General features: G+C 37.1%; 2 protein-coding genes across 2 annotated transcripts in view; one reads left to right on the plus strand and one right to left on the minus strand.

Annotated features, from left to right (window-relative positions):
* The window catches only part of twin (CCR4-NOT transcription complex subunit 6-like twin), a 694,792-nt gene that overhangs the window by 518,868 nt on the left and 155,337 nt on the right, over positions 1-20,587 (plus strand). The window lies entirely within an intron of this gene.
* Positions 2,396-6,739, minus strand: LOC138704720 (apolipoprotein A-IV-like). Its single transcript, XM_069832882.1, has one exon. The coding sequence runs from the start codon at positions 5,886-5,888 to the stop codon at positions 4,134-4,136; it is 1,755 nt and encodes a 584-aa protein (XP_069688983.1). The 5' UTR covers positions 5,889-6,739; the 3' UTR covers positions 2,396-4,133.

Consider the following 20,587-nt stretch of genomic DNA (forward strand, 5'->3'; position numbering starts at 1 on the left):
GTGCTCCCCGAACAGTTGTGCACGAAAAGTCCTACTTCATATCGAGGCGCATTCACAGCACACTCATGTACCGTGCAGTGCATATTGCATTCCAGTAGATACAGATGAGTTGACCCTTTATTAGCCTCATCTGATCCTAATATAGTAAAGCCGAAATTGGCATAACGTTAGTTGAATGATTGATGTGTCGCATTTCATGCAGTACATATGCGTTCAAATGTTGCAAGACCGAGTGGATTTTACTGTGGACAGTTTTATTGTTTTCCCTGCAGAATAAACAGATATTCTTTATTGCAGTAACTTCTAATAATACGTATCTTACTGTTTACGAATGTACAGTAGCCTATATCTTGGAACTGAATAGATATATTAAAAATCATTGTTGGATTATAATGAGATTCTAAGTACAATACTAACTTATCAAGTAACTGACAGTTCTACGAACCTTTCCAGGTAAAATTGTGAAACAAAACTCGTTATTCAAATCTGTAGGCTCGGACAAAGATGACTTCTTAGGACTGCAGCTGGCAATACATACATACATACATACATACATACATACATACATACATACATACATACATACATACATACATACATACATACATAAGTGTTCTGCCCATGGGCAGGTCTTTCACTTCAAACCCAGCATTCTCCAATCGTTCCTATTTTCTGCCTTTCTCTTAGTCTCCGCATATAAGCCACATATCTTAATGTCGTCTGTCATCTGATATCTTCTTCTGCCCCGAACTCTTCTCCCTTTCACCATTCTCTCCAGTGCATCCTCCAATAGCCAGTTTATTCTCAGCCAGTGACCCAGCCAATTCCTTTTTCTCTTTCTGATCAGTTTCAGCATCATTCTTTCTTCACCCACTCTTTCCAACACAACTTAATTTTTTATTCTGTCTGTCCACTTCACACGTTCCATTCTTCTCCATATCCACATTTCAAATGTTTCTGTTCGTTTCTCTTCATTTCGTCGTAATGTCCATGTTTCTGCCCCCATTATCACCTTCATCTCATTCAGCAGTTGAAAAAGCGTCGTAAAATAACCAATTAAAGAAAAAAGAACTACCGGGACGGAATGTCCGAAAACCGAACTGTCTCGTTCAAGACGGGACATCTTTATTTTGCAGTATTATAATACTATCTCTTTATACTCTGTACAATGACCTGATGGGAAACTAAACGGTGTAAGTTTGTTATTGTAGCTGATTCAAAATTTAGAGCCTGCTGCTTTCTAGACCATGTAAAGACGAGTGGTCAGCTCTACGTTCCTGTCGTTTTTTACCTTTTGAAGCAAAGAAAACTGTATTCGTTTTGCAGGAGGATAAAGAGTTTCCAGAATTGTTAAAAAGTTTCCCACGTCCGGAATAGATTCCGCGTCCTTCTAGTCGTTCTTCCGCCTGACATAACTCGATCTCCTAATACGTTTACAAATACAATGAACGTTTCTTCTTTTTCTTCTGCTTCTTTTCAGACATGTTAAGCAGACCACGATTACATCGTACCGTTTCTCTCGTGACTGAACGAACACTCTTCAAAGTCTACTGTAAGGGTCCGTGATCGATTCCTTACGGTACTCATATTTTTATCCTTACATTTTGTCTCATGAACACGGAAGACTGTTATAGATATTTTACTTTTTTTTCGCTCATGCCATTCGCGGAAAGTGGGAACGATTTAGAATCGTGAAGTAAAACCTACGGGAATTATCTATTTACAGAGCCAAACCACTGCTGTCAGTGTAGATATATTTACTCTCTTCTCCTTGACGTGTTGAAGCGTAATAGTTAGCTGTAAACAAAAAATTGTCTTTCACTCTTGTGATATAGGCCTAGTTTATTACGATACAGGGTTGGGAAGTGCTTTTTATAAAATTGAGGAAGAGTTTGAAAAACGTGCAGAGCGAGTTTTTCCATTCCAGAGATTTTGTAATGCACTTCACAAACTTGTATTGTACCGGGACATCATTTTATTTTTACTAACACATCTAATAACACCTGGCTATACCTTTGGATTGTAACCGTCGTCGTCGCCCTCGGCTGCCAGCTCCGAAATATGGAAAGTATCTCGAGGATGCACGTCGATGTTAATAATTAATTACGTACACTGATTAATTTGGGCGCCAGCCTCCTCGAGATTACTTCGGTAGAGGATGAGGTTCCCAGGTCAGCTGCAAAACGGTCGGGACATGGGGTTTGGGAGACGTGCTCGTAGGTTGAAATGATGTAGGCGCACACCAGAAGTTGTTGGTAAGAACTATGAAAGCGTTTATTATTATTAAGTGTTCGTTTCAGATTAGCAGAAATGCGCGTCCAAGTGTATAATATCTCGCTCTCACTTCCCGCAAGTTGATATACTAATTTCTGACTTCACGTAATTATATAATTTGTACTATAAAACACCAGTAATAGAACGGACAGTTGATAACGTGATGAGAGGAAAGAATTCAGACTTATAATAATAATGCAACACACGACTTCTTACTACACCCACTAAAAATTCTAAGTCCGTAAATTGTTATACTTCCGAGTTAGGTTTGCCGAGAATATGTGGAGTGCGTCCTCTCCGAACGCTGTATATCTGCCTTCTGTCTATCTGCCAAATCTATCCCCTACTTTCAACCACCAAACATAGAATTTCGCCCTCCTATCTATATATCACGTGTCTCTATTAAGAATCCTGATTGGCCATGATTACACTTACGTCACTTAAGACGCGTTCTTCAAAAATTGTTCGTTAACTAGAACATCCCCCTACTTCCGGCGTCCTGACAATCCTCTGACATATACCAGATCATTTCTCTTGGAACCTGGCTTGGCGTCATCTTACTGACCACCCGCAGGCAAAGTCCATACATTCCCTCATCAGTCAACTCCACGCCTGGACACATGTTTCCTGTCCCCCTAGCTTGGGTTCGGTCGTCCTGTCCACCTGTTACTTCCGTCTCAGATTCTGTAACTTATACGTCCATGCTTCTTACTATCCATATGAGAATATTAACACGAAATACTAATCTCATGAAAATCTCCTTATCCTATACGAGGAACCGTCTCAAATGCCCTCTCATAACAAAGAATATTCCCAAGGGAATATTTGTTGTTATGAGACGCCCCAAAATAATACCTTCGCTACTAGTCTCCGGTGTCCCCTAATTAGTCACACTTGGATACACCTTTTGCTATGCTTATAAACAATGTACAAATTTACACTTACAATTATTACATATTTACAACTATTCACATGTATGAATCTATATACACACCTCACGCCTGCTTACATCTCACACGCCAGTTTAACTGACTTCTACCTGACATATATACAGCATCCAATCGTAACATTCAGGGCACATCCGAATACAATGGCGCTCTCTCACTCACATTCATGATCGGTTCCTTGATACATACTTATACTTATAACATAGAAATAAGAATTATGAACTACAATAAAAAAAATACGCTAAATAATACACAATACATTTTAAAATACCAATTAACCCTTTATATCATACTTCATACATTATCTGCAACCTTCAAAACACATCTACATTCATAAAATCGAAATAATTATTAACCAGAATCAAAATTATACCAAACGATACATAATACTTCTGAAATACTAACTGACTCTATTTATCATATCTCATACATGAGCTGCAACCTTGAATACACATCTCGAATAACGTCCCCTCAATATAGAGGACAACTTTATGTCTCGAACTAAAAATGATGGTCTGGCACTTAATATTGATTCTAAAAAAATGGATACATATTCAAATCGAATCATTCAACCTCTACAAATGAATGAACATAAATGAAGTTAATTAAAAAAAATATTCTATCATTATTATTATTAATCATTATTAACATTATCTTTAAATTATTGCCACAGGGAATACTACTTATCGCGTGACCTTATAAGAAAACACACAAAAACAACTAATTCTGAAGGTGGCAAAAAGAAAACAAAAGTAACAACACTTTTCACGAGGAAACATTTTCAGCACTGAAATCAGTTCTTGGTTCTAGTTGCTTATACCGCTCAAAGACTACATGCATAAAACAAACACATTCTTATTTTTCTTATAATTAAAATCATATTATTTTCAACTATACACAAATTCTCGTCTATTAACCTGGTACGTCGCCTGGATGTCTATCATGAATCGGATCGTCATTCTCCGAATGGGATCGTCTGCGGCCTTCCTCATATGTCATTGTGCCATTCTTAAATTGACAGTTTACACGTGGAGACACACTACTCCTCACATTAAATCTACCAGCATGCTTCCACTTAACTTTTTCTCCTCCTGCAGAAAAATGAGGCCTCCAATAGCCCTTCCTATATTCACTCCTTTGATCGTTGCAGTACCGCTTTGTACCATTGTTAGAAAATCGGTCATTATTGTAGGGTTGTAAACCATGACCGCCAGCACTGTGTGGCCGATCCCTACTCCAACCGTCATTATGGTCATTGCTTTTGTACCCTCTGTGGGGTGGGAAGGCTTCTTCTGCCCTCCGCCCCATGTTTGTGATGGTTTTCGCATTCTCTTTCTCGCTCCCAAACACATCAAACTTTTCGATTACTCTATTTACTTGCTCCTTGAATGCTCTATAACTTTCTAACACCTGGCTCTCTAACCTGATACTGTCCTCGGCTAGTCTATACTGCAATTCATTACTATTCTCATCGAGATTATCGTCCAATCCATTAATATCCATAGTTATTTTACTTTCCACGTCATTATTATTTCCGGCTATCTTAATATTCAATTCCTCAGTGTTCTCATTAATATCCTTAGCTAATTTACTCTCCACTTCATTACCATTTCCTGCTATCGTATTATTCAATCCATTAATATTCTCAGCTAACTTATCTTTCAGTTCAGTACTATTTTCATCTAGTTTCTCTTTCAACTCATTACTATTCACGGCTGATTTAATTTCCACTTCATTACTATTCTCGGCTACCATATTATTCAATTCATCAATATTCTCTTCTAATTTATTATCCAATACATTACAATTTTCATCTAGATTATCTCCCAATTCATCAATATCCACAGCTAATTTATTTCTCACTTCATTACTATTCTCAGCTATATTATTATCCAATTCATTACAATTCTCATCTAGATTATCTCCCAATTCATCAATATCTACAGCTAATTTTCTGCCCACTTCATTACTATTCTCAGTTATCTTACTACCCAATTCATTAATATTCTCCACAATTAATTTACTTTCCACTTCATTACTATTCTCGGCTCTCTTATTATTCAATTCACCAATATCCTCAATCAATTTACTTTCCACTTCTTTATTATTCTGGGCTATCTTATTATTCAATTCACTAATATCCTCAATTAATTTACTTTCCACCTCATTATTGTTCTCGGCTAGTACATTTCCCAATCTATTATAGCTCTCTTCTATCATATTTCCCAATCTATTAGATCTCTCGTTCATTATATTTCTTAATTGACGAATTTGCTCTTGATATACGTCAGAACTTTCCATTAACTGGCTCTCTAGACTACTACTATTCTCAGCCATCCCACTCTTCAAATTACCGAACTGGCTCTCTAGCCTGCTACTATTCTCCGCCATCTCACTCTTCAAATTACCCATCTCACTCTTCAAATTACCGAACTGGCTCTCTAGCCTGCTACTATTCTCAGCCATCTCACTCTTCAAATCACTCTTCAATTTATTACTAGTTTCTATCATTTCGTTCCTCATCTGATTCATCTGTTCCAATATCCGCTCTAACACACTATTCGACATGACATTGTCCGAACCTCGCGAACTTTCTTTATCTTGGCTAGTACTCGTCCCTGCTGTAGTCTCCATTTTTCCACTTTTAGTTTGGCTCCTTAGCAACATGTAATATATAATATACCTTCAACAATTCCCCTTAAACTCAAAAACAAAATAAACCCTACCAAAATGAATTACACACATGTACATATATATGGACACAACAATTGAAATGAAACCCTTTATGCTTACGTATCGACGTCTTCTAGGTTACGCCTGGTTGATCGTCTCCCCCACCGTCCATCATTGTTCTCAGCTGTTTGGGGTCTGCATGGTGTTGTGGCTGTCGGTCGTTGACACTGCATGATACTGCAAGCTGCTCTACTAACACTGCGTTGGCTGTCGGCCCTCGCGTCGATCCCCGCTGCGATCATTGCTGCCATCAGCCGCATTAACCCTGCGTCGGCTGTCGGCTCTCGCGTCGATCCCCGCCGTGGTCATTGTTGCCATCTCGAGCCGCATTAACCCTGCGTCGGCTGTCGGCTCTCGCGTCGATCCCCGCCGTGGTCAATGTTGCCATCTCGAGCCCGACGTTGGGACGCCAAATTTTGTAACAGTCGTCGTCGCCCTCGGCTGCCAGCTCCGAAATATGGAAAGTATCTCGAGGATGCACGTCGATGTTAATAATTAATTACGTACACTGATTAATTTGGGCGCCAGCCTCCTCGAGATTACTTCGGTAGAGGATGAGGTTCCCAGGTCAGCTGCAAAACGGTCGGGACATGGGGTTTTGGAGACGTGCTCGTAGGTTGAAATGATGTAGGCGCACACCAGAAGTTGTTGGTAAGAACTATGAAAGCGTTTATTATTATTAAGTGTTCGTTTCAGATTAGCAGAAATGCGCGTCCAAGTGTATAATATCTCGCTCTCACTTCCCGCAAGTTGATATACTAATTTCTGACTTCACGTAATTATATAATTTGTACTATAAAACACCAGTAATAGAACGGACAGTTGATAACGTGATGAGAGGAAAGAATTCAGACTTATAATAATAATGCAACACACGACTTCTTACTACACCCACTAAAAATTCTAAGTCCGTAAATTGTTATACTTCCGAGTTAGGTTTGCCGAGAATATGTGGAGTGCGTCCTCTCCGAACGCTGTATATCTGCCTTCTGTCTATCTGCCAAATCTATCCCCTACTTTCAACCACCAAACATAGAATTTCGCCCTCCTATCTATATATCACGTGTCTCTATTAAGAATCCTGATTGGCCATGATTACACTTACGTCACTTAAGACGCGTTCTTCAAAAATTGTTCGTTAACTAGAACATCCCCCTACTTCCGGCGTCCTGACAATCCTCTGACATATACCAGATCATTTCTCTTGGAACCTGGCTTGGCGTCATCTTACTGACCACCCGCAGGCAAAGTCCATACATTCCCTCATCAGTCAACTCCACGCCTGGACACATGTTTCCTGTCCCCCTAGCTTGGGTTCGGTCGTCCTGTCCACCTGTTACTTCCGTCTCAGATTCTGTAACTTATACGTCCATGCTTCTTACTATCCATATGAGAATATTAACACGAAATACTAATCTCATGAAAATCTCCTTATCCTATACGAGGAACCGTCTCAGGATTAACACTTGATATTCGGAAACACCGTTTGCTACCTCTTCCACGACTGGAGTTTGATGATACTGGCGTAAAATACAAGCAAATCACTTTACTAGATATAGGAGGGAAGAAAAATAGTTAATCCATATACGTAAACTAGGAAATATCACGATTTTGAGTTTGATAGTTTTCATTAGATTTTTCTTTAATCAAAATATAGTACAGTATTACAATAAGTGTTTTTACTCTCGAACTGAGCTATCCATGCGGACGTATTCATTATGCAGTGTACATTATACTGCCTACAGCACATTAGTGTACAATATGAAGAGTGAATTGAAATTGAAAAATAATCATAATATGGATATTTAAACACATTTTTAAAATTGGTGGTCGTCCATTTCGATACAGGCTTCAGTTCTTTTGTGCATATTATCTCACTGTAGACTATTGTATCTAATTCCAGTTTCCAATTTCGTCCTTCGTAGCAGTAACTCATCTTGAAATAATTCTGTACATACTCTATAACAGAGTACCTAATGACTGTAAATTCAGTCTTCACTTTGTCCGATCCGAAAAGATAAATTTACTCAGACATGCTATCTACTGTCCGTCCAAATAATTAAAGTGCAGGGTTATAGAAAGGGGGAAATAACGTGATAGTTAATTACTTAACGAGGCCCTTTTTTAAAGTTATTTTAAACAGTTGTGTAATATTACGTAGACGTCCAATTCCTAACAGAAAATGTTTCCAGAAAAGAACTAAGACAGCTCAGCCACTAGTCTTTACAGAGAAGCGAGCATAAGTAGGTGAGGGAAACCGGGATGCGACCTAGGCAAATGAACGCACATACCTGTACGAAATTGTGATTCAATATTGAATGATCTTTATTCACTGGAAAACGCGACCATATATCTGAAACGTACTATACTCACTCAGTACTGTTTACTACGACCGTAAGACGACTTTGCATAGTCGGTCTTGGTTCTGTGTGGAGGACGTGTGGAAGTTTACTAGTAGAACGGGTGGGAGTGAACTACATTCAAAAACTCAGGTGCAATAAAAATTGAAGTAAAAATAAAATCATGTCCCTGTAGAACATTTTTTGCACGATCATATTTTGAAAATTGGGGATACAGTATATTTTACATTGAAAATTTAGAGCAATATTATTCCAAAGCTTTCGCAAAACTGCACTGTAATGGTAACTAAGTAACAATAAGTGTACTGTAATGGGTCTATTTCAGTATAGTTTTATGTTATGAAGAATGATTTGCCTAGCAACAAGTTTCTGTGTGGGAATTCTAACTTTCAAGGCCTAACAACAATAGCCGTAAATACAACAAAAACACGATCATGCGCAAAATAATCTTGGTTTTATTATCTGCTATGAAAAGTAATAACTTTGACAACATGATTAAATAATTGAATTGTTGCAAGACATTTAAAATCTGTAGCGAGAAATTGTGGTCGTCTTCGTTAAATTAATTTATTTTTAAAACTTATATATACTTAATATAATAGTCTTCGGTGGTTGAGTGGTTAATATACAGTACTTCCCATTCGAAGTTAGTTCGTGTTTTTCTAGGACGATGGACTTTTAAATAGTTCGCATGCCTTTCTTTGGGAAGAATGTGAAGTTGGGAGTTCCGTGTTCTAGATTTACCTCACGTAAAATACTCTTGACCATGAATAAAAGGGATCTGCGCAAAACTTACAGACCATTTCTCAAATATATCTGCTAGGAAACATCGGGCGTAATGAAGTTATACAACAGAAGTGAAATTTCTTGCGCTGCCGCAATCGTAAGAGCCAGCGAGGTGTTAATCAACCATATCTTTGACCACAGCTAGAGGTGTGAGTGAACAACACCAAGCAACAAATTGACGTACTGTTTTCTGGAATTTATCTTTTAATTAATATTTGCGTCTACACTTACGATTCCTTTTCTTCTCCTCTGGAGCAAGTTCATGCTTATAAATCTACTTCTAGAACGCCCCACATCTTATCGGTTCAGACAGGTTTTAACACTCTTGTTATTGTTCGGCTTTTGCGTTGAGGATCTTCCCATTGAGATATTTTACAATTCTATTGCATTTTTTTTTCCTTTTACATGAAGTCTTTCTACTACTATGCGAATTGCGGTTTTGTTTGTACAGTGTAATCATTTGGCTGTTTGTCCTGACATTTACCTTATTGTATTTATTTTTGGTTTCCGCGCCGTAACCGCATGGTCTACATTTCTGCAGCAGTCATATCACTATACTTCGTCCAATAATGTCTAACAGGAGAAGTAAACATTTCCGACAGCGGAGGAGAGAGGTATAATTGCTATTCAACCAGTGACATGCTTATCTTGAAGTTGAGTGGGGGTAGATCGCTCAGCTTCAAGATAAGCGTGGAATGAGACCTCCGTCATTGGTTCAATAGCATTCATACTTCTCTCCTCCTCTGCTGGCAATGTTTACATCTCCTGTCAAACATTATGCAACGAAGTATAGTGACAGGCAATATCTAAACCATTTCTACTAGCGTTATGGGAATAAGGTTTTTCACGATTCACGATTCGCAAAATGGAATTACCGTCAAATATGTTTTCATACTTCATAAAGTTTTAGTAAAATGTGCATATCATATTCTTTTGTGTTTTGCATGATCATTCATTTGTTCTCATTTCTTTTGTTTCCTATCGTCATCTGACAACTTGGATTTTTCTTATTGTCAGTTGGTTGTAGGATGAAAACCCACTTTATTTGGGGTAATTTCCTAAATTTAATTAATTAGATTTGTGCTCCATTACAGTACGATAATACAACCTATTTCGAAACTCTTCTACATAGCATTACCATAATATCAGAACTATGCATAAATAACGTAAATCCAAATTTCGGCTTTCATTATCCTCTGTCCTATTTTAAATTTTTTAAGTATAGGTTTATAATACGCACCCATAATATTCCTTAATATTATTTTGTGTTACAACCTGAAATAACCTGTAGTTTTATTATCTTCAGCTCCAATCAACAATGACAACAATCCTGGTTCCCATGCGACAATAGAAAACGAAACATGTGGGAACAAATGAATTAGTGTGTAAACAATTGAATATTCTTTCAAATTTCAGTATCATAATATACAGGGTGATCCGTTTGGGTATGGATAAAATAAAAAAACACCGTAAAACATTTACTACTGAACTTTATTTGTTGAAACTTTGTGCATACAACACTGAAAGATGGGAGATTCCTCAGAGCTCAACATGACCCCCATTGCGCATCCTGCACAACTTATAACGGTGATGCAATTCAGCCCATGTCCGTTGTAACATAAGAGGTATGATTTGTTGAAAAGCTTGAGTAATTTTTACTCTCAGTTCATCAATGTTTCTGGGTTTCTATGAATAGACAATGTCTTTAACAAAACCCTACACGAAGAAGTCAGGAGGGGTTAGATCTGTGGAGTTTGGGGGCCAAACCAAGAGATAGCTGTTTCTCGTACTGAGTTTCACTTGCGATCTCCTGCATATTTTTTTTTTTTTTAACACAGCACCTGTTTCTACAAATGTTCGATAGCACAACATTATGGAATCGTATTAACGTACTTTACGCACACCATACTCATGTCGAAATTTCCTTTGAACTCGTTTAACACTCTCAAATTTAGCATACCAAAGAACACATTGTGCCCGCTGTTGATTTGTAGTAACCATTCTAATTGTCTAAGATTTTCATTTCTCCTTTCAGATTATGCATTGTTGATTGTAATATATGGAAACTCCCATCTTTTAATCATAATATAACCAGTAAGAAATTTTTCATACTATCATAATAGCTTTATAATAAATTAATATTAGACTATCCATACTCAAACGGATCAGACTGTAGAGAGAAATTTACTTTGCTTGAAAGAAATCTGTCGCATTTTTCTCCTTTATTTATTTGAAAAGGGGTAGAAGGTGAGGAGGTGAAACCAGAAATACAATTAACACTAATTTTAAACTTCCCCTTAATATCTAAATTGGCGTGTTTCTGTTCAAATTTAATTTAATTTAAATAAATAGTTATTTAGACTGGGAAGTTTTGAGTGAAAGCTCTGTATAATGGTAAAATACGTATAGCAGACGTGTGTAATGTAATGGGTGGAACAGTTTCAAAGCATGGGCCCAGTGATAAGATAAACCTTACATAAACCATTTAGATGCGAGATGTGAGACGTTATGTAAGTAAGTGAGGAGACATCTCCGAGTCCGAACAGACTTCTAGCATCTCCCTTGTAAAAGACGAGGAAGAATTGTGACCGCAGATCCACGATTAAGTGATGAATAAATGCTAGAAAACGACTCATACAGTGTCTCCAACATATCCATGGTTTTAGTTGTTTTGCTTGTTGGCGTCCCAGTCTCTCCGATCCACATTCTTTTTAACTGTATCCATCTTTTCTTGCGCATTTTCTCGCCATTGTGACCGGCCTCTTGGCGCTGGCTACGTGGGCGGGTGTAGAAAATAGTGGGCATCTGGAAGAGGGAGACAGGCCGTGGGCACAGTGCACGGACTTTAATTATCGGGGCGCGTGTAACTACTTTTCAGCTGTCAGCTCCGCTGAGCTCGCCGACGTCACTTTGGAATTTCAGATACCAATCCCTTAGGCTGATTGACTGTGTCAGTAAAGAATCTTTCTTGTTCGAGAGAAGAGACAGGCTGGTGTCGTGAACTTCAAGACTCATAGCGAACAATTACTTACCTACCTACAAATGGCTTTTAAGGAACCCGAAGGTTCATTGCCGCTCTCACATAAGCCCGCCATCGGTCCCTATCCTGTGCAAGATTAATCCAGTCTCTATCATCATATCCCACCTCTCTCAAATCCATTTTAATATTATCCTCCCATCTACGTCTCGGCCCGCCCAAAGGTCTTTTTCCCTCCGGCCTCCCAACTAACACTGTATATACATTTCTGGATTCGTCCATACGTGCTACATGCACTGTCCATCTCAAACGACTGGATTTAATGTTCCTAATTATGTCAGGTGAAGAATACAATGCGTGCAGTTCTGCGTTGTATAACTTTCTCCAGTCTCCCTAACTTCATCCCTCTTAGCCCCAAGTATTTTCCTAAGAATCTTATTCTCAAACACCCTTAATCTTTGTTCCTCTCTCAAAGTGAGATTAGCTTTACTAATTTCGTATAATTTCCCGAAAAGACAAAGTATATGATTATGTCTCGTGACCAGAATATTGTACGAAATGGAAATATAAAAATTGGAGATTTATCCTTCGAAGAGGTGGAAAAATTCAAATATCTTGGAGCAACAGTAACAACTGTAAATGACACTCGGGAGGAAAATAAATGCAGAGAAAATATGGAAAAAGCCTGTTATTATTCGGCTGAGAAGTTTTTGTCATCCAGTCTGCTGTCAAAAAGTCAGAAAGTTAGAATTTATAAAACAGTTATATTACCGGTTTGTTCTGTATGGTTGTGAAACTTGGACTTTCACTTTGAGAGAGGAACAGAGATTAAGGGTATTTCAGAATAAGGTTCTTAGAAAAATATTTGGGGCTAGGAAGGATTAAGTTACAGGAGAATGAAGAAAGTTACACAACGCAGAACTGCACGCATTGTATTCTTTACTTGATATAATTATGAACATTAAATCCAGACGTTTGAGATGAGCAGGGCATGTAGCACGTATGGGCGAATCCAGAAATACATATAGAGTGTTAGTTGGGAGGCCGGAGGGAAAAATACCTTTGGGGAGGCAGAGACGTAGATGGAAGGATAATATTAAAACGGATTTGAGGGATGTGGGATAGATGATAGAGACTGGATTAATCTTGCTCAGGATAGGGACCGATGGCGGGCTTATGTGAGGGCGACAATGAACCTGCGGGTTCCTTAAAAGCCATAAGTAAGTAAGTAATGTCGCATAATTCATGTCTGTAAAAGAAAAGTAGGAGATACATTATCCTGTTCATTGATTTCAAGGCTTAGTGTCCGAATTTTTAAGGATTCAGTTAAGTCTTCAGTAGTAAGCCTTTTATGTACTATGTTTTCAAGATGATAGCATTTATTATTATTATTATTATGATTATTATTATTATTATTATTATTTACAGTAATTACTTTCTTTAACGCTGTCAAACCTTGCAAGGAAGTTCCTAGGTGAGCTTTTGAGAATTTTTTACCTCGCACTAAGTGTTGTGACAAAGACTATCGCGAAATACAGGGAAGATGTGTGTGATTGTGTGTGCAAAGAGTAGAATAATTTTATTTGGAGAAAGACGGTTTGATGTACGAAGTTCACTGGATGAAAACGATACGTTATGTTGAGCAACGTGTTCCTTTATTTTCCATAGGAGTTTGATGGTGTTAAATTCACAATGATGCTGTGGTAGTCGCACTATATTATGTCTGTGTAATTTTATTTGTTTCCATTTTTAACATGATCGTTTTTTTACCTTTATAAGTTCATAAAGCACTGGTTTTGTTGCACAAGGGTCGTAGTTGTATTATTTTCACGTAACCATGTCTGCATATCTGATTTTATCGTTGACGACACTGGTGCCTTGTTCAATTCCATTGAGTAGTACGATGCGTTGTCCATAATGATAATATTATTCAGGGGAATATGAGGAAGCTGCTGTTGTGAAACCATTTCTTGAAAACATTATCCTTCATTTCTTCGTGGTAGTGTCTGATGGATTTAGTGATTGGGGAACATAGAAGGGCATTGAAAACAAATCTAACTGAAGAGTCGGCGTGTACAATAATAAATTGCTGTCTTTTACCTGAGATAACTTTAAATTGGAGATTATAATGATCTCCTGGGCTGATTGCTCACAGTCCTCGCTTTTTTTTTTGTATTGTTTTTTTTATGAAGTACATTCACCCACGTATCATCCAAATATATAACACTGGTCTACAGCGATTTTGCTACTGAACAAAAACAATATACCAACCTTGATTTGAGCGTACTGGTTACAGATCTGAAGTCCGTTTTTTCTATCACGACATAATTTTAAAATAATAACATTTTTAATACATTTAGATCCATTTCATTTATTTTATTATGATTTTGCCACTGAACGAAAACAAGTGTACCAACCCTGATTTGAGTGTGCTGATTACAGGTCTGAAGTCCGTTTTTTTCTATCACGTCACAATTTTAAAACAACATTTTTAATTTTTAGTTAGGCGTGTATGTTGTGTGACACTACGTTTAGGTCAAAACTGAGTGCTCTTGAACTCGAAGCTTGGGACACGTTTGTCCTAGTGTCATCTAGGTTTTTAGGAAATTACCGAGCTGATAATTATGCTGAGCTATTATATAACATGCTTAGAGCATTTCAGAATCTAGTTGTCGCATGTCTTTAAAAATGCACTTTCTTCATTCACACCTTCACTTTTTTCCATGAAATCTCGGCGCTGTAAGTGACGAACATGGTGAGAGGTTCCATCAGGACATATCAACGATGGAATCTAGATACCATGGTCAATACGGTCCGAGTATTATGGGTGATTTCTGCTGGTTCCTACAGCGATCAACTAGGCCTACATGCAAACATAAGCGGAGAATGAAAGGTCTCAAGTACTTTTAATAGATATTTAGTGCTTACTACATATTGAAAGTGTATATCTTGTTATAATTGCATTTAAAATAATATAATATAATAATTTGCAAAGAATATATATACTAAGCTCAATTTATATCTCTGACTTTACGATACAGGTATGTACTGAATAAGACTTAGTAAGATTTAGAATTAATAATGTTACAGTCCCATAACTAAAAAACCTGATGTGCTATGATAAATCTGATTACAGATCTGGAATCAGTGCATCAATTTCCTCAGTAGCAGACAAACAGTTTTTTTTTGGGGGGGGGGGGTAGACTAGTGTAATTGGCCGATCAGTAGATCTCAACTCGTACATTTTTGTAAGGAAATATAAGTCTTACAAACGACGTCAGATCTTTCCATCAAATACTTTCATCCATTATTGTTTAAGACGCAGCGAAATGTCAATTGCAGGGTTTTAAGCCAGACGTGACTATCCCACAATAACACAAAAATTAAATTGCTTATTTTAATCACATCTTATCTTAATCTATCTTGTGGTATCTATCTTTCCTTAAATTCTGAAGGCTGCAGTTGTGGTATTAAGCTTGGACTATATGGATGTAATCGTTCGAATTGTAACTTAAACCTTGAATATATCCGAAGCTATTTCATGTGGATTAGTCATATCTGGTTTGAAACATTTGGTTCTTTTAATATTTCCCGCAAAGCCCATTATAAATAAATGAGAATGAGTTTAAATTCTCTCTCATATGTTCTAAGCTAGGAAAATGTGTTCTGTAAAAAGGGAATAAGTTTTACAGCAAAAGGCAATGGAAAAAATCTACTTTTCTTACACTTTCCCCTTTGGTCGTAAATTTCGCACGTCAGAACTCTGCTTATCATAAAATATGCTGTCCACCTTGCACCGAGATGCCCCAATAGCAGCAGCAGCTGTTCTTCCTGTGATATGAAAGATTCAGAACCATAATGGGCCAAGCGCCATTTACTAAAACCGTAGGAAACAAGGGTTAAAATGAAGTTGTTACCATAATTCGATAGAAACATATAACAAGTAATATGAAGTATACACATTAAAACTAAATGATATGTCAATCTTCATTAAACTATAGCATTCACTTAATTTTAACCCTTGCTTTCTCCGTTTTTAATAAATGGCGGTTGGCCCACTATGGCTCTGAACCCTTCAAATATTGTTCGGTTTTCAATTTTCAACGCTTCGTATTCTTCAGCAAAGATTATGCACATTTAGAACCATTTCCCTACCATCTGATTGTAAAAGTTTGACTTTTTTCCCCAGTACAGGCTTGAAAGATTACAAACATAAGTAAAACTGCCGATATTAATAAAAAAATGGTACCTGTATACCATATATGCACTTCCAGATTCATGATATTGTACAATTGAAAAACTAAAATAACTCGCAATATGAATACCACCACTGATGTCACCAACTGACTGACAGGAACGACGAAGAGGAACGTAATGACAACATCGTTTAGTTCTTCAGGAAAATCCTAAACTTTATTATGATGGTTTTCCATTACACTTCAATAGAGGTGGAAGCAGATCTTTGGTGAGAAAAAACTCTCTCTTTTCTAACCGCCTATGCCAACATAAACCAAAAGAAGTATAGTACATTATTTATGGAAAATACTTTAGAGACAGAGAAGAATGTATTAAAATGTCTAATTAAGAGCTATGACTTAGTTTCCGTAAGGACTTAGCTAACATGAAATATAAGGTATTATGTAACGGTTAACTTCCAAGAAATGACATATACTTGTTATTTTGTATGGCTACAGACTGCACTTTAAGGAAACAAGGTAATACTTCTTTTTACGGCAATATCCTTAAATGGCGAGGTGTAGTGTCTGCATGTTCAACATTCTGACGAGTAAATGGCAAATAAAATACAGTAAAGGCAACATTCTATTTGTCTCGCCTATTCATATGAACAGATACGTAAATATCAACTCTTACGGAAGCACCCTATAGTATAGTGCATATTGCACACACGTTCATAATTATCATCTTTCTCTTTTCCTTATAATGTTATGCAGGATAACTAAAGTCTTGGAAATAAATTTGAAGACTTTTGTTTGAATCGTTGTCTCCTTTGAAGTTTTTTATATAGAAAGCACGAGGTTTGGTGGTGTTATTATTATTATTATTATTATTATTATTATTATTATATCCGATTTAAGTAACCCACTTTTAGAATATGTAGTCCACTTTAGAGTTACAGTTGGTTTCACTCTCTCATTAATAAAGATATGAAATAAATGTAACCTCAAAATGAGGCATAACTTAGAGAAAAATAACTTATAATAACTAATTTATAATATAGCTTAAACAACTGATTGTAAGAACACAGAACAAATATATATTTTTAAACTAAAAATAAAACATAACATTATTTTCTTTCTTCGTCATATTTTACCCTTTCCTGTCATACAGAGGTGAGCCTGCTCATACAGAGGTAACCCTGCCTGGAGAGAAATAAAAAAATAGGCTGCAGCCGCCAAATTATTCTTCAAGGAACGACCACTCATATAAATTGATGGAAAGAAGACAGAGGACGGACTTTGGAAAGTATTCTTTTCTCAATCGTACTATCAGGGACTGGAATGCTTTACTTACAGACTTACTAAAGGCTTTACCAATAACCAAAAATGTATTTAAAATAGGCTCAAGGACTTTACTAATAGACGGTAATATATTATACACACTATTTAAAGGGTGCAATTGATATTTTGTTATTTGAAGTGTTGTATCAGTGAAGAAGTGTGTTGTGGAAGTGAAGTGTTTTTCTGTCAGTGAAGTTTCATAGTTTATAGTGGCAGTGCAAAGTATTTGAACAGTGAAATGTTTTTGAACTGTTAGTGAAATCAGGATAGAATCAGTGAAATGTGTCGTAGTTCCAGTGCAGTGAGTGAGTTGTCAGCGAAATGAGTGTAGTGTTGAAAGGTACTTGTGCAGGTATGAACATATCATACTCGTGGGTTTTAGTTCGAACTTAGGGTTAAGATACAAATCAGAGTTACTTTAAATATTATTTTAAGTGATCGTACTTCATTTAATTTAGGATGCTCTCTGTTGTTGTTGTTATTATTATTATTATTATTATTATTATTATTATTATTATTATTATTAATTGTATTTTTATTAATTGTCATTATTGAGTGTAATTAGTTACCACTGTCACCGGGTATACGAGTATATCCATTTGCAGTGTGAATAAATGCATACACATAAATGCATACATACTGACATATAATCCAATGTCGTGTAGGGAAGGTATGAACATGTGAACCAATAATGGACAGGCACACATTTCGGGCCTCCCCGGTCGTGTGATCAAAATATAACAAACCGCTGAAACAACACAGCTCAGTACATGATAATGAACAAACGCCCAGTCCCGTGGATGAAAGATAAATCTATTCCGCTTTGATGGGAAGCGCATACTCTATCCACGTAGTCAAGGCGGCGGCGAATGTAAGACTTGATATATAATAAAAGAAAACATTTGAAATAGGTGACATCGATTTAAAAATCCAATGCAAGAATAGTAGGTAAATATAAACTCGAAATCATTAAATAAGTTATTTATGGTACAAGTGTTCAAAATGTAAATTTATTTTGTGAGTGATTTGGAAGATATTAGTAATATATTTTATTACGAATTAAATTCGGAAGATGAATATAATTTTAATATGAGAAGAAAGTCAGAAGGCCGTGACAGAACAGTTCAAGAAACGTTTCAACAACGTAAAATCCCAGACACGTACACAGCTGGCGCATGCGTCTAAAGATGTTCGGTATTAGTTCGTAACGCGTTCTGAATTGCTTGTTGGAACAAACTTTATATTATAGTTGTTGAAGTAATTTATTTAAATTGTGCACATTTCTTATCCAAAAACTGTCATTAGTAAAAGTAGGTCTGGCATTGTTGGAACCACTTAATTGATCGGTTGTGATTGCTGTCATGTGACGTCTGGTGCAAAACAATTGATATCGGCTGAGAACAGTTGAAAGTCGGTGTTAAAAACATTTTTCTCACGCTATCATACCATAGTTGGTTTTTAAGACGCTTTTAGATCTGCTTTTAGGAATGACTGCCAAAAAAAATATTTTTAATAATATACTTTTTTAGTGAATATAGAAACACTGCTTGAATGTAAACTCAAAATAAGACTTCCAGTGTAATAAAATAATAACTTAAAATTAATTATACAGTATTGTAAAAATTTAAAGAAAACATGAATATCAGCCAAAGAGATGGCTTAATAAAACAATGATTTACAATTCAGTATACCGTTGCAATTATCGGATGCAAAAACACGAGCGTGAATTTAAACAAAATAAAACTTTGGGGGATGATAGAGTGCAGTAGTTTTTTCCCTTTCATATAACCTGTGACTGATTTTTGTTGATAAGTTATGCAGAAATGTCAAGAGTGAAGATAGTGCGAGCTGGAGTACTCAACGCCATCTCTGTCCACTACAAATCCCACTTGAACTTGCCAAGATTTTAACTCGTGTCTTGACGAGGAAGCCGACCAAATACCCACTTATTTTATACGGGTATGCACTCCACGTGCACGATCACGCGCGCGGACACGGGCAAGGTCTGCTGTGTGTCTGTTGTTCCTACGAACTCTACGCTTACGGACTTACGTAATAAATCTTGAAATTGTAGGAGCCGCGCCAATTCCGACAATCTCTCTGTCTTGCGTAGTTTCTTGACCTGACCTTCATTTCTTTACGTAGTTCGATGATGAAGTTTGTGCGTGGTGGCGCACCTCGTATGTCGCAGTTTCTCTCACCCATCTTGCGCCTCCACACCTCTATATAATATTAATTCTCGCATATCGCCACTTACAAGGACACGATCACGATAATATTAATACCGCTCTCGCTGTCTTTATTCTCATTATTATCGTTGTGAACCTCTTGCTCCTCTTCTTCTCCTGCTACAAATCCAAAGGACCAAAGTTCGAAGTCCTTCAGAGAAATGGTGATATACGTGGTATCAAAATAATACAGATGATAGAGTTTATACTGCGTTCCATAAAGTCTGACAGGCGACGTAAACATTGCCGGCAGAAGTGGGAGAAGGATAATTGCTATTCAATCAATGGCAGAGGTCACATTCGAGAACTTACCTTGAAGCTGGGCGATCTGAAGAGTTCTACCTCCGCTCAACTTCAAAACAAGCCTGGAATGTGACCTCTACCATTGGTTTAATAGCAATTATCCTTCTCCCATCCTCTGCCGGCGGCGTTTACGTCGCCTGTCAGACGTTATGGAACGAAGTATAAACTTAGTATTTTGAGGTAGGGAACCAATGTCGGATATGCCTATTTCAGACGCCACGAATTCTTAAAATACGTTTGAGGAATGTTTTTGTAAGCTGTTTTGATTTTCATAACAAACAACTGCCTACCGCATCGACATTTCATGTCGCTATATACAGTAGTGGCAAAAAAACCGGACCGGCCCTTGTAACTGATTTCAGAGCCTTGTTCACTCAGAGCACGATAGACTGGTAACTAAGACTTTCATGGTTCGAATCCTGCCCGGAAGGAAACTTTTTTTGTTCCTTATTCAAATTTA

The sequence above is a fragment of the Periplaneta americana genome, chromosome 8, assembly GCF_040183065.1.
Source record: "Periplaneta americana isolate PAMFEO1 chromosome 8, P.americana_PAMFEO1_priV1, whole genome shotgun sequence".
In the NCBI taxonomy this organism is placed as follows: domain Eukaryota; kingdom Metazoa; phylum Arthropoda; class Insecta; order Blattodea; family Blattidae; genus Periplaneta; species Periplaneta americana.

Bases quoted from the DNA above. Each gene is read 5' to 3' on its own strand.
- LOC138704720 (XM_069832882.1), bottom strand. From the start codon at position 5,888: ATGTTGCTAAGGAGCCAAACTAAAAGTGGAAAAATGGAGACTACAGCA.